Here is a 14,988-nt window from a genome sequence, read left to right as displayed (position 1 = left end):
GTCATTCTACTTAAAAAAGGTAATACTTTTTCCCCTCCGGAAAAATGATGATTGCATCAGAACCGTTCAGTAAACCTAAAAAGCTTCTATCTGGGAGAAAAGCCAGCGGACCCGGCCGGCTGCAGCTGTCTCAGCGGGACAGCAGGCAAGGCAATAGCTTTAAATTGTCTTCTCTCCTCTCGCCAGCGGCTCACGGGGGAGTTTAAAACCGCACATTTTCTGTGACTTGAAATATCTCACTTTGTTTAATGACTTCGCTCTGTGCCCTTGACTTCCTCTCCAGCAGAACGCCATAATCAATTTACTCATTTGACGCTAAAAAAAGGAAAAAAAGGGCATTCAAAGCCGCGGAGCATCAACACGCTGAGAGGGAGGCTGCTCTCGGGCCTCTCTACCAACAGATGGGGCTGGTGTACAGTCATCGCCGCACCGAGACGACGTATGACGGATAAAAAGAGAGAGAGAGATTATTCTGCAGGATGCAGGCTATGTTCAGTATTTATCTCTTACTATTATTTGTTGTAACTGTAAGCCTGGACATTATACAGGAAGTACAACATGCGCACGCATGCAATTCTGCTACTAGTAACGATAGAGATGGTTAACAATAATTCAATACGAATCAATACAGGCAGACAATATCTGTTTGTTGTGAATGAACCTCGGCGCTACGACGTCACCGAGAAGAACAGTCATGTGACTTGGAACCTGAGTGACGGATCCCGCCTTCAAATCTACACACTACGCCTCGAGTGTGGACGCGTGCCCCCTTTAGATTGAAGGCGGGAGCCATCACAATTGCATGCACGTGCACAGATCACTAAGGCCAGTTGTCAAGGCAACAGCGAAGGTGGACCTGTACTGTCCGTCAGGTTCGAAGAGCTATAGATGTCTGCAGTGTGTGTGTGCTGAAAAAAACCCAACATACGCTTGCATCAACACACAGCAATTAGTCCAATCAGGAGAAACATTTAACTTTAATGACTGTTTACCCGACACAGGCCCAGCCTCCCCCCCCCCGACCGCTTCACGCAGCGACATGTGCATGTGCTGATCACAGTCGTGGGTCTACGCAAAGTTAGAGATCAAATATTTAGCAAATGAGAAAAACGTGAAATTCAGCTTTTAATGAGCTTGAAGTAAAAGCGCCGCAGACGGACGCGCCCCCTCTCTGCCAGTGTATCCACGAGCCACAAATTATCCATATCGCAGCAGCAGCAGTGGGCATCTCGGATGATTATGTTCTAATGTTTAGTCCTCTGCCAACAGCGATATTTCATCCACTTATACACCTATTCATTGCAGGCTGAGACAGAGCGTAAACGCCCCCCAAGAGACCGCTTGGTGTTGTAGAGTAAACGTGCTGTCGTGCCATCACCGCCTACCCGCCGCCCCCCCCCCCCCCCCTGAGCCTACCCCACATCGCTCATTTCTGACATGAATCGGGACACACTCAGAATACTGAGGGTGCACTTGGTCACCGGCAGGCGGTTTAGTAGCTTTAGGATGCTCGGCTCGTTTACACGCTGATTTCCCCATTCACAGCAACACGATGAGGCCGATCAGCGATGAAAACGCAAAGTTCACGCATGCCGGCATTCGGGATTCTGCAGCAGAACACGCCGCAGAGCCGGGCTCGGAAAATTTGCGATGATGAGTCCGTCTCTCCGCGTGCACGCAGCGTCAACGCGGACCGAGACTTGATTGTAAACGCGTCATTATCCGTGCATGTGCGATTGTGTGCACATGGCACAACAAACACGAGGTGCAGCATTTGTACAGAGGAGCTGCAGTGCAGCAGCATGAGCTCATCACTCTCCTCTCTATCCCCTCCTCCTTCACGACCCCCTCCCTCCCACCCCTCCTCGCGCTTTCCATTACATAAGTTAATGCAGCACACACCCTCATTATTCTCCAGGCTCGTTGCAAAGAGATGCAAAGGAATATGTCATCAAAAAGTAGAGCAGAAAGAGTCAGCGGCTGTGTTTCCCTCTTTCACAATCACAGCCAGTCACACAGCCACTAAGAGCAGAGGACGCCAACACATGTTTTGGCCCCCCCCCCCCCCCAAAAAGGAACGCCTCACATATCTACAACGGCTCCTCCCCAGGCATGCATCTTTATCGGTGCTGCACTGCATGCATTTTCCTCATCAGACGCCTCAAACACCCCCCCAAGACAAAGAGCGCTCCCTCTAGAGGTCGGCCTTCTTCAGCATTAAACAAACCGGCTTCCACAGATGATTAGCATTCCAAAAAAGGTGTACAGCTTAGCTTAGCACGAGCAGAGTGGAGACTGCAGCAGAGGCAATGGTCTCGTCATATACTCGTTCACCACGTTGCAACCCTGCAGCACTGGGAGGTGAACGGACAGTGAGTTAGTTTGTTATCGTGGCCGCAAACATTCATTTCTCCCGTGATAACAGAAAACTGGAAAGCAATATAACCGTAACATAAAGACGTGATCTGCCCATACAACGCCGATGGCCCTCCGGGGGAAACATACGTGTGAATTATTCAGCAGTGGGGACATTGAATGCAACTCAAGCATAGATGAGGAAAAAATGGCCTTTGCATATAAAGTGCTTTAGATGTCAAGCAAATTCCCGATACTGTAAAACAAAGCACAAACACATAGCGAGGCCTTTTCCTGGTCATGGGCACTGATAGAACAGCAGACATGGCGAGAGCCTGAGGATGTTGCTGTTATCCAGCGGATCTGCATTTCAGACAAGCAAGTAAAGTCACTAACATGCCAGTGGAAAATGCTGAATCCGCTATGAACACCTACTTTTGGACTCCAGCCTGTGGTCAGAATCTGGAGACGAATACGATAATTCCAAAGAGGAAAAACACTACCGAGGGTCTACTCTGCTGTGAAGGCTTCCATCCTGCTGACATCTCTGACCAGAGTACGGCCTCCATCCGAGACACGTCTCAGCTTTTCCAGCCCGGAGAGGATTCTTTTTTTTTTTCCTTTTTTCACTCACCACAGTGGAACTGCAAGCTCGCTTTGGCCGGTCGCTACTTTTCCATTACAGGAAGCCTCCACACCCCAGCAAAAAAACAAAAAAAACAAGAGCCTCACTTGTCACACAGCCTGCATCCCAGAGGGATCAGGTATCGGCTACAAGCAGCATCACGTTGGAGCCGTTTACCTACAACGAAGAAACGCGCTTCCGTCGGACGGCGTTTAACTTCTCTGTTCATTCAGACGAGACTCCTCAGGTCTTCGTTCCACGGAGATCCACTACGGGACGAGAAGGAACGAGCGGAAAGCTCCAGAGCCGCACAGGTTGAATAAGTGATGCGGTCGCTTACTGCCTGACACAGAAGCAGAGGATCGGATGTACCCGGGCGTCTACGGTGTCGCTGCTACTGGACTCCTCAGTCACGATTGGCCCCGCTGGTCGCCTTTGTTTCTCCTCCAGGACGTTTAGCAGGTTTGCATTAACTGACTGAGGATGTCGACCTGATCAAAGGAGGAGTGAGGAGAAGCTTGTTTCTGTGCCTGAGAAAAAATAGCCCAATCAGGGCAGAGAACTCGCCCACTAGTTATCAAAAGGGGTTTTTAACAATTTTTTAATTTCAACTATTATGAGGTAAACCCCAAACTATGATCACAATAAAAACTATTTGTAGTGATGGTATTAATGTTATCAAATAAAAGTACAATAAAATGATAGTTTTCCTCATACGGTCAGATGTTTCTTTCTATCAAACAGCTAAATGTAAATAATAGTAATAATTAATCATTATTAAATTATGAAATTATTAAAAAATAGAGTAAGTAATAAACTTTTGTAAAGCAGAATTGTTGGTAACGTTAACTAAAACAATACTAGAAAACTAACCAAATGACGACAACAATGCTAATATTTATTTTATTATTATCATTAATATATTAATACGGCAAACGTATTAAGATCCCATAAACATCGCTCTTTTTTAATGTTCAGAGGTTTGTGCAAACTGAATGTTGAGAACAACAACAAAGGAGTTTAGGTTATAATAAAGATGAGACATTATATGAAAGACATTATATCATATGTTTGAAGAGGTCGAACACAGAGGTGCGAAAATACAGATGAATACTTCCGGGTTTAAAACCAAAAGGTGGAATGATGCACAAATGTACAATAGAGGATACAAAATCAGCCATTCACATGATTCCATCCCAGTGGATGATAGAAATAAACGGCAGAAACCGTCTCTCTGTGAAAAAGAATGATGGGAATCTTTGCTCTGGTTTCTATTAGAGACGGATTTAAATCCTGGCCGCGTGAGGACATTTCCTGCTGCACCGAGACAAAGTTAAGACGTTATAAAGGATTAAGATGAGGAAAGAATGGCCGGATTATTCATAAATCTTCTTTATCGAAGACACGTCCTTGAAAATGTCTTTCCTGTCAACGCCCGCCCGTCTCCGCCGTGTGCCAGTTCTAATATTTCCCCCCCGGGGTTCTGGGCAGGAAACCGCGTACAGACAGGAATATTACCTGATCAGAAATATCTGCAGAGGCTGCTGCGGTCGGTCGGACCGGCAACCGCCGCTTGCGACCGCGCGGGGGGGGGGGGACCCCCAGCCCGCGGTCGGTCTCGAGCCAGACGGCCTCCTACCTTATAGTTCGGCTGGTGACGCAGTACTTCCACATGGCATTCCACATGGCCGTGACATCACCGGAGGCCTCAGACATGCCCGCAAGCACCGGGGGGACGTTTAAAAACAAAACAAAAACAAAACGAAACAAAAAAAAAAAACTCCCCCCCCTTTAAAAGTGCCGGCAAAAGTACAGCGTGTGCTCGCTCCCTTCTCTACCGCAAATTATACCCCACATCCTCCGCTTTCCACGGAAAAAACCCGCACTGGAGTTCATTTCTTTGCTGCTGAAGTTGCTTTGCCTTTTACTGCCTCCGGTTGGAAGTTTGGCTCCGAGTCGCTGCTCCGGGCGAGCGGCCTGATGACCAAGTAAGGTAGCGGCCGAGGACGCGTTTCAGAAGACAATCATCCCTCTTCTTAACAAAGGCTCTCCACCCACAACGAACCACCTCTCCGCGGACTCCCCTTCCCCCCTATTTTTTTTTTTTGTTCCCTTCACTGCCGTCCAATGCGATCTCTCGGTCATCTGCTCCCCCGGTGGTGCTGGGCCGGGCCTGCAGGCCGCGTGTTTGCGTGACTGTAAGGGAGCGAGCGGGGTGGATGGATGGATGCAGATGGAGGGATGGAAGGAGCACGAGAGCGAGCTCTCGGGCCTTGTGAGTGTGGTAAGACTTGGGCACGCGTCCAAGGATCACAGCGCGCTCAGTGGAGGGGGAGGCCACGCGGGAGGGAGGGTGAGCCCCAGTTCAGCAGCTGGGAGAGGCCGTTTTTTCCAGTTACTGCGCCGGCCTGGCTTTAACGAGGCGCTCTCCCCGTCCCGGGACACAGTGGGACCATGTCACACTGTAAGCAGTCACGCCCCCCCCCCCTCTCCCCCCGGGGCCCCGGGGATGTTCCAGGATTAGAGACTTTATGAGTTGTTCGCAGCGTGCGGAAAAAGAAGGAACCCAAGTCGTGCTAAATCATTCCAGAAGTCACATGTCGGCCGTTAGCAACCGTTACCAAGGGATTGTGTTGATGGCTTTAAACTAAGTAGACCTTTTGAAGTCGCTTGTGCGACATTGCAAAAATCAATAAGATGATAATTGTATCTCAGGCTCGTGGTATTGCACCAACAGCTGGGGGGGAAAGGGGGGGGGGGGGGGTCCCCTGAAGCCCACGTTCAAAGAACAGACGAATCGGTGATGCATTATTAATGAACCACGGACACTCTGCGATTCCTCACCTTCAGTTTTCTAATGCTTTGCACAAAACCGTGTGTCTTATATGTGTGGAATCATTTGCACACGTGTGTGTGTGTGTGTGTGTGTGTGTGCGCGCGCCTGAATTTCACAGGTACTGGATCACAGCGTCTTCACGCCGCGGCGCTCGCTTGGGATTCCGACATGAAACATCTGCGAGGCGCGAAGGAAAACCTCTGCAAAGATTAGGTTGCATCTCATCCGTGCAGCAGGAGGAAAACTGACTGAAATATTGTCTCGTCTGTTGCACTGCAGAGTGAGGTAACTACATTCCTCTGCAGCTCAAACCGCCGCTTGAAATAAACATGTTGCAGACACCAGAAGCTGGTTCCAGCTGAACGTGAGGACCATCGCAGTGTTAAAGAAGAAGCGTCCGTCTTTTTGTTTACATCCTCAACAGCTCGCGGTGGTTTCGTGCAGAACAGTTTAAAGTGGACGCGTGGACCATCAGATATCTGTGTCTGGGTTTTTTTGGGGGTTTTTTAATGGCAGGGGGATGGGGTGAGTAATTCGCAGAGTGTGAGAGAGGAGCGTGCACTTTTCAACACGGCAAACCTGGAAAGATACCTCAACGGTAAAAATGAATTCAAAGAAAAGGCGGCTGTGATGTTCAAGCCGCCGCATGTCTTTCATCCTCTGATTCGCCGCTGCGTGAAAGTGTCACCAAAGGACATCAGCTCCGATCTGATCGCACACATTGGCACGTTGGGCGGAAAGAAAAGAATAAATCCCAAAACACATTACAGATGTATGAAATCGTCAACATCTTTTCAACAGCCGGACGGGTAATCGGGCCCAGATAACGCAGTGAGAGGTGAGCGAGGTCCCATCCGGAGACGAATGGATTCAGTCAGAGCCAGAGACACAAACAAGAGCCTTCTGAGCACCGGGTGACTTAACCCGAGCGATCAGCGTACGCGCCAAACAGCGTGACGTCAGCCTCTGCTGAAACCTACCTCTTGTAAAAGTTGTTGTGCGGGTGCAAGCACAGCACGTGCCAGTAATCCAGGCAGAAGGCTTTAAACTTCCACATCCTCGGCTCGAGACGATCAACGGGGCAGAAGGGCGCCGGACGCGTCGGCGTCGAGGAGCACCATGGCGCAGGCCGAGTCCTCCTCCGGCGTTGGACGTCGCGATGCCTCCTCCTCGGGAGCTCCGGGCCTGATTTGGTTTCAACCCGCCCGGAGCGACCGCATCGCTGCTGGAAATGTCTCGGCCATCACCGAGAGCAGGACGCCAGGCCAGGACGCGGTAACCAAGCTCAGCACCCGACTCCCTAATTTGAGCTCTATTTTGGCTGCCTCGCCTCTCTTTTAGCTCCGATGTAGGTCAGCCAGTCAGTCTGTCCTCTGTGCCAGTCCCCGGAAGACGTCAGCGCGTCAGATCAGGCTCCTCCGAGACGTCACGGCCGGAGCTCCGCGCCTCTCCGCTGGGCACAGGTAGCGGAACGCGTGGGAGCACAGGTGAGAACGGCGGAACCCTCAGCCGATGGCCTCCCTTAACTTTCCCCCGATTCCCCCCCTCCTCTCGCTGCGTCTTCAGCCTCGCGACGACATCTCTGCTCGTTTTTTTTCCTCCCCTCGCTCCAAGTCGAACCCTGGACCTCCTCCCGTCTCCGTCCCCTCCTCCGGATCCTCTGCCTCTCGTCTCTCTCTCTCTCTCCGTCTCCCTCGCTTACAGCCGCTGCCATCCACACAGGACCTCCCAGAAATGTGCCGATTCCGGTTGCTGGGCAACACTAGCGTACTACCGAAGCTTCAAATGGAAGCCTCGCGGAGCGGCCCGCGATTGGACCGGCTCGTCGGCGGGGAGGGGTTGCTGCTGCAACGTTGTGTGACCGCATGAGTTTATCCACAGGATTTCTTTAAATAAATATGGGTTTCAAGGGCTCTCATGTTTTAGTTTAAAAAAAAAAAAAAAGGGTGGATTTTACTGGACACGTCAAGGTCACAGAAGGACTGCAGATAAAGCAAATGCACATACATTGCTTGAGCAAAAGCTCAGTTACGGTTGGTGAATTAGTGTACAGGGAGAAGCTGGTCGGCGTGTTGGGGAGAAGGGTGTGAAAACGCGCTGCGGTGCTTATGGAGCGGTGGCGGTTCGACGCATGGATCGTTGGACTCTTTCCCTGCAAACAAAAGGGTTTTTTTTTTTTTTTACACGAGCACAGCGCTGCTCTTTCTCCGCGGTGCCACCCGGTCCCACCCGGTCCCAGCAGCCCCATGAGAAACGGGGGTGTGGAAGGGGGGGGGCCTCTCATCAATATTCAACCACTGTCAAAGAGTCCAAACACACAGAAAATCCCGCGCATAATCACAGACAAGTCGCTCACGCAAACACAAGTAGTGAAGTTGGTGTACTCCCTCGCACACACTCTGACTGGTGCGGTTGGATCCGTTCCGTCTGACAAGCGGTCTCTGCGGGACTCCCGTCGCAATCCCAGCTTCCTTCTGGTTTTTCTGGGGGGGTTTTTTCAAGCCAAGATATAGAAGGAGCGCAGCAGCACAAAGGCCAGGCTGGGAGTCCGCGTGTGAACACCGGGGACACGGAGGAATTCATTCATCTACGCAAACATCCAGCCTTTTGTCACCACTCAGGCCTCCGGATTTGCTCACAGAAAAACGATCACACACTGACGGGAGTTTTCTTTTATCTTCGCGGGCCCCTCATCTCAATATCCATCAGTGAAGGAAAGCACTCAGCGAGCCGACGCTTCAAACTCTGTCTGCATAACGAGCACGAGCGTCTTCCTGAGACACATTTAGAGCAGATTATCAGACAATGTTCAGCCCGCAGATCAAACCCATCGGCCGCAATTGACAATGCGGCTCCAAGGTGAGCGACTTAAACGCGTTTCGCTCAGTAATTCCAGTCCCCCCCCACCCCCCCCATGAGGTCCATACCAGATGGAGAAAAGTCTGCTTTCTCTCAGCGGCGAGTGTGGCTGGAAAACCAACTGTCACAGCGAGCAGAACATTCTGGAGTCTGCCAAAGGCAAAGAAGAGCGACGGATGCAGCACGAGGCGGCACGAAGCACAGGTGGCTTCCGCTCGAGCACGCGGGCTGGCATTCGCTCGACGCGTCGTGCATCAGGCACGGCCACGCGTGTGAGGGCCGATTGGTCCGAGTTAACTATGGATTCCTAAGTAGATTTCTGGTAAATACCAGACTTCGTAATAAAAATGTGCATTCATTTTGCTTTCAGTGTTTCCACAGGGTCAGTTTATCCAGGACAAGCCGCACATGTTCTGCATATACAAATTGATACCTTTTTAAAATAGATGGGGAACACAAAAGAACAGTTGGGGGGGGACACGCATCAAGGAGGCTCGACTGATCTTCGTTCTGAGGCCACCAGGGCTCAAACACCTTCACTTCCGCCGCCGCGATGGCGATTTAAAACCACAAAAAACAATGTCAGCGCATTTCTGCAGGGGTCAGACTCCAGGTAATTTATTTAATGGGCCACATTTGGAAATATGACAGATTTCCCCCTCCCTTTCCGGATAGCGCCCGTATAGCACAGTAGGTGGATCAATAAGAAGCCACAATGTTGCATCAAAAGTCTTTAAAAGGGACAGATCGATCACAACGGGCCCTCATTTGATGGCCTTTTGTTGTCTTCACAATGCTGCTGGTGGTGCATCGTCCTGTGGTGCACCAACGTGGCACTGACCATTATCCCCCCCCTCATCCCATCCCATCCCATCCACCCACCCCCCCGCCCGCCCCGCGACTGACACAGTCAACCACTGATAAGCTGCCCTGAGGATTTCACCGGGACCTGCTCTGAGCTGCAGATGCGCTGTCAATAAGCACTTCAAAAGAAAAAAGGCCTGCTGCAGAAAATCCCCGAGTGACTAAACAGACGAGCCAGATGACAGATTGGTGCACTGTCCTGCACAAAGGACCTGACCATTCTCGACCTTTGTCCGTCTTCCGATCCACTCAAACGGCACCAAAGAGGGACACGTGCAGATAACACTCAACATGAATCCCAGTTGAACAAAAAAACTATGAAGAGAACTGTGATTTAAAGTGGAGAGACGGACGTAATGTCCGCGTGAAGGACGGTGAAAGGATGTGTTAGAAAAGTCCCCCCCCTGGTGGTCGATGCGAGCAGCTGTCTGTGCCGTCAGAACTTCCTGGGAGAAGATGAGGGCATGTGATCAGACGAGAGCGAGGAGTGCGACAGCCGGGGCTGATTCACTCAGAGCTCGTCACCACGACGCATCGTGGCAGCGGATCCGTTTCTGGGCGCGACCGCACCAGAGAAGCATTCGATAAGACGACAGTGGCCGGCGAGAGAATCACTGACGACACAAACAACGTCTTTGGGCCATTGCACGCGGTTTGATGTGCGCTGCGTGGAAAAATGCAGTTCATAACCGAACATCAGGATGATTTGTGATGGTGATTTACGCTTTTTAACCGTGGCTCTTTGCATACGTGGCGCGCAGTTGTTTCTGTATCTGACTAGAACTTCCGGTTCTCTGGAGAGACGATCTTGCAAAAGTTTACCCCCCTGGTGTGAAAAAGCATCCACGCAGAATACAGGTGGAGGGCGAGAAAGGAAGGAGATTGTGGAGGACAAAGGAGGGACGACAGAGAGCCAAAGACGCTTTGGGGAGAGAATAGATCTATAAACACCTCACGCCTCCAGTTTAGCTCGGTATCAGAGTGGAAAGGCACAGACGGAGACGATGAAAAACAAAAGCAGAGGAAGACGGTCCTCTGTGGATCCCGCAGCCTTCAGGCTCTGCCAGCTGCCCCGCAGGCCCTTTCGTCACCTCAGGCCCCGGGAAACAGAAGCCGGCCGCTTGCGTCAAAGGTACGTCGCGAAGGAGAAGACGCGGCTCCTCTCCAATAATCACGCGTGCAGACTTATGACTGAGCTTTTGTTGACACGTGAATACGACTCACGCTTTGAATCCCTGATGGGATTAACCGGTCTGGTATAAAGTCGTCTCGTGTAAACTAAACGGATACAGAAGGCGCAGAAGCTCAAGGGTCATGGAAGCAAAAGACACGGAAATAAGAGTCAACGCGTCCTCGCGATACCTCGGTGGGCTTGCTAGGAGTTAACATTGTCGATAAACACGCAGGCTTTTTATATTTGCCAGAGGAACAAAATGTTCTGGAGATGCATCCTGAGCTGTCGCTTCTGATGTTGCTATCGGCAAAAGGCAGCGGCTTATTGTGAGCCCGCACGGATGCATCAGACACTAGCTACCCCCCCCCTGAGGAAACCACAGCTCTGAGATGTCGCCGTCGCCCCCCCCCCCGAGCCAAGCAGCTCCCTTGGTTTCATAATCCCTACACACAAGTGACGTAGCTCCAGCTGCGAAAACCCCAACAACCGAAGAGTCAGTGCCGACCCACGAGTGTCCCGCTGCAGAGGTTTGAAGAGACGTCGGTGCTGCCGTTGCGTGGGCGCAGCAGGCCGCTCGCCTCGGCAGACGGATCTCTCAGACGGTTTGCAAATCGCCAGAGAGACGAGCAGGCACCGGGCGGGAGGAAAAAAAAAATCAATAAATGAGCCGGACGGGCCTCGGTGCAGCGACTCGAGTCATACTGACGGCGCTTCGGCGGCTACAATCACGTCCACTTTGCAGAATGACTGCGGACGTCTTTTGGCAGCGAGGCGTCACTCGGGTGAAGAATCAAAGGGGTTATTATGCAGACGGCAAGTAGGCCTGTTTTGACATGTGACTCACTTCGGCTCTGTACAATCGCCCCCCCCCCCTCACCCTCTCCACCGATGCTACGTGAACCAACAGCGCGCCCCGCGCCAAACCCATGTGCTGGCGACGGGCCACGCGTTGTGTTTGCGGCGGTTGTCTCGTGCGGTAGCGGCGTGCGTCCTGTACTGATGTTGTCTCCCGGGCGAGGCGTATTCAGAGCGATGCTGACAAGACGTCTTTGTGCAGTGCTCTCTGCCTCCCCCCCCCTCTCTCCCTCTCCCTCCCTCCCTCTCTGCAGACCCGGCACACTGCGCTCGCACAGGCTCCGGACCACAGTGGAGGAATGTGCCGTCAGGGCCTCGCGGCTCTGGTGACGCACTCACCATTTTTCTTTTTTGTAATCAGCGCGCGTCACTCGGAACGGCGGCGTGGCGTTGAGAATCTCTCAGCCGATAAATGGAAACGGGCTTTATGGTACCAATGCCCTCCGAAGGGTAAAGCCCGGTGATGTTTATTGGCCACCTCGTCGCACGGAGGTTCAAACGTCCGGGATGGCGACGCCACGAGCCGTAGGGTTACGTCCCGCGTCCCGGGAAAAAAAAAAGATAAAACTGGCATATTAGCGGAAAGCGAATATTCTTTTTTTTTTTTTCATGCAGAGACGTGTTAAACAACGAGGCTGAGCAGCCTGTGACAACCCGTCACAAGCCTTCAGACACAAACTCAAAGGCTTTACATCATGCAGTGCCAGTGTGGTTTCATGTGTATTATTGATTCCTGCCATGTGATACGAGTGTGCATTGCTCTGCGTCGGTTCATCATTCGACATCAAATTCCTCGTCAATCACGTGGCAGCACATTAACACACCCGCTATGATTGCTTATTATAAAAGGGCTTCTTGGTATACATCTGGTTCCGGGCCTGCTAAACGCGACAAAAAGACACTTCACACATTGTGTTGTGTTTCCACTGCACCTCTGCGTCCCTTCAGGCCGGAGCAGTGAAGTGTGGTGTCCTCAAAAGGCCCAGAAAGCCTGTGGCCAAGCTCAGGTTCTGCTCCTCTTGGGCCTCCAGCATTAGCATTCAGCGGGGACCGGGGGCCTGCCGGCGCTGACGAAATGACATTTACGACAGAACGGACTCATCCCGCTTCAGCTGCTCATTAACGGAGTACTGGACCCCGGCGCCGCGAGCCTCAGGTCCGCGTGACGGACAGTCGAACCGGCGAATCACTGTTCCTGATCCCGGGGCACCAATCTTCTCCGTCCCGCCAACGTTCGACAAAAGTCATCGGGGGCGCTGCCTCTCAGCCATGTCGTGTGACCTTCTGTGGCCAAAGCTCTCTTCGGACCGACGCTGGAGGGGGAAGAGAAGTCAGCCAACAAGACGTCTGGACCAACAGCACAATAACCCCGGGGGGCACTGAAGGGCCTTCAGGACCCATTCATGTGCCGCGTGAAGGACTCGGTGGAGACCCGTGAAGGTCTCAAGTGCATTTAGATGATGGATCCCGACGTCCGGCATTAGATCGCGACACTACGGGGGAATTCAGCTCAACGTAATGCATCAGCTGTTAAGTGCATGTGCGGGAAAATGTGAGCATTACTAAACGAACTTAAATGTGCCCCCCGCGGAGGAAGCATAACGCTTATTCAGCAAAACACTCGTGCTGGATGGATTGTGTGCAGAAAAAGAACGCACACAACTACTTAGAGAAAAACAAGCCACTCTCATTTTATCCCCTTTTCATCGCAGCAGATCTGACACACGATGCACTGAGGGAGACGTAAGCTTCCCAGACAGACTGCAGGAGTCATCGCCGTCCCGACCAAAAAAAACAACAGATCAGACCCCCGTCGCATTTTACACACACACACACGCACGCACAAGAGACACACTCACACCCACAGATATACGGCGGAACTCGTGTGCCCAGTAGGAGCCGTCACAGCATCACCCACAAATGAGTCACTCCCCTCAGACACCCGCGGCTCCTGAAAACCGTCACTCACATGACTGTGTTGGGATGTCGCACGCACTGGTTTTACGCAGGGTCCCAATTCATCGCGGCGGAATCGTTAAAATGTCATTCACACAAACACACACACAAAAAAAAAAAAAAAACGCCCCGTTCCGCGGGAGGGGGGGGGGGATGTTGTTTACTCGAGAGCCCGGGACGGGAAGCGGCAGAGGACAGGGGCAAGGTCTGGATGCAAGAGGTGACTCAGCAGGTCCTGGTCTCCACAACCAGCAGCGCCCCACTTCACGGACGCCAGTACCCGACCAGCAGCCCCAGTCCCACACACACACACGCAACACGCCTAACGTGCTGCTGACACGCTACTCACATGTCGTAGAGCTGGTAACCCATGGCGGAGCCCGGTCGGCTGGAGTGGGACCCGGGGTCTCGGGTCCGCCGGGGGTCCGTGCTGCTCACCACGGCGCGCCACACGCTGGGCTTGTCCATCCTGCGTGCTGGTCAGTGGGACGGCGGGACTGGGACGGCGGGCGCACGCGGGCTCTCTCTCGCCTTCACTCTCCCTCTCCCAGTCACAAACGCAGGCAGCCAGTGAGCAGTGTGTGTGTGTGTGTGTGTGTGTGTGTGTGTGTGTCTGTGTGTGTGTGTGTGTGATGTAAGAGGCTGGCGGCTGTTGGGGAGAGGAGGGAGGGGGGCTGGTGATGGATGGAGGTGGTGGGTGGGAGGGGCCCAAGAAAAAGGAGCGATCCGTTAAGCACGGACGTGAAGCCTCTGACCTAAAGCCTGGTGGATGATGGGTAATTCCTCACTGGTTCCAGTGCCCGAGGACGCCGCCGCCGTCGCCGCCACTCCCCAGTTACGGGGGGCAAGAGGACGCGACCTGCAGGAGGAGAGCTACCGGGAGACCGCACTGCCTCCCATGGAAGACGGAGAGGCATCTGCGCACCCCCCCCTCCACCCTCTCCTCCGCTCGCAGTAGTACGGTCCTCGGCGGGGCCACGCGATTGGCCGCTTGGTCTCCATAGAAACAGGAGGATGTGTCAGAGGTAGGGCTCATTATCGTGCCTCCTGCCCAGCTCCCTCCCATTTTGTTTCTCCTTCTCTTTTCCAATATCTCTTCCTCTCACACACTTGCTCCACCCCTCCCCCCTCCCTCCCTCCCTCCTTCCTCCCCCCTCCTCCCGTCTCCGAGCTTCCGTCTTCTGAAACCAATGCCCTTTTCTCTGTGGCGTCTTTCAAAAACAGATGAGCCCCTCCTGTCCGGCGAGGTGAAGCTGTGCCTCACAGCTCTGCTTAATTACGCCTTCAGAGGAAAGACGCGCAGGGAGGAGATGAGGGAAGCCAGATAATCAGAAGATCATCAGAAGGGGAAAACAAGTCATTTGATAGAAGCTGTTCGCGCAGTTGTGGACTTTGTGTTGGCAGAAGTTGGTAAAAGAGGATCCCACGTGACTTGCGCAGACATTGCATCAACTGCAAGTGATT

General features: G+C 52.5%; 1 protein-coding gene across 5 annotated transcripts in view; it reads right to left on the bottom strand.

The window, feature by feature from the left end:
- LOC120829429 (IQ motif and SEC7 domain-containing protein 1) overlaps nucleotides 1-14,988 on the bottom strand; it is a 59,915-nt gene that overhangs the window by 26,844 nt on the left and 18,083 nt on the right. The window contains exon 1 of one of the 5 annotated variants that reach the window (XM_078083318.1): nucleotides 13,874-14,405. The exons of 2 other annotated variants lie outside the window; for them this stretch is intronic. In XM_078083318.1, coding sequence (XP_077939444.1) covers nucleotides 13,874-13,992 — 119 coding nt within the window. In that variant the 5' untranslated portion in view covers nucleotides 13,993-14,405. Of the gene's footprint in view, nucleotides 1-4,619; nucleotides 4,810-6,796; nucleotides 8,593-13,873; nucleotides 14,406-14,988 lie in introns of those variants that run through there. 2 more of the 5 variants (XM_078083326.1, XM_078083323.1) reach the window with 2 other exon arrangements.

This window comes from Gasterosteus aculeatus, chromosome 2, assembly GCF_964276395.1.
Source record: "Gasterosteus aculeatus chromosome 2, fGasAcu3.hap1.1, whole genome shotgun sequence".
Classification (NCBI taxonomy): domain Eukaryota; kingdom Metazoa; phylum Chordata; class Actinopteri; order Perciformes; family Gasterosteidae; genus Gasterosteus; species Gasterosteus aculeatus.
The sequence above is the reverse complement of the archived record's forward strand: the minus strand, read 5'-3'. Positions and strand labels throughout refer to the sequence as shown.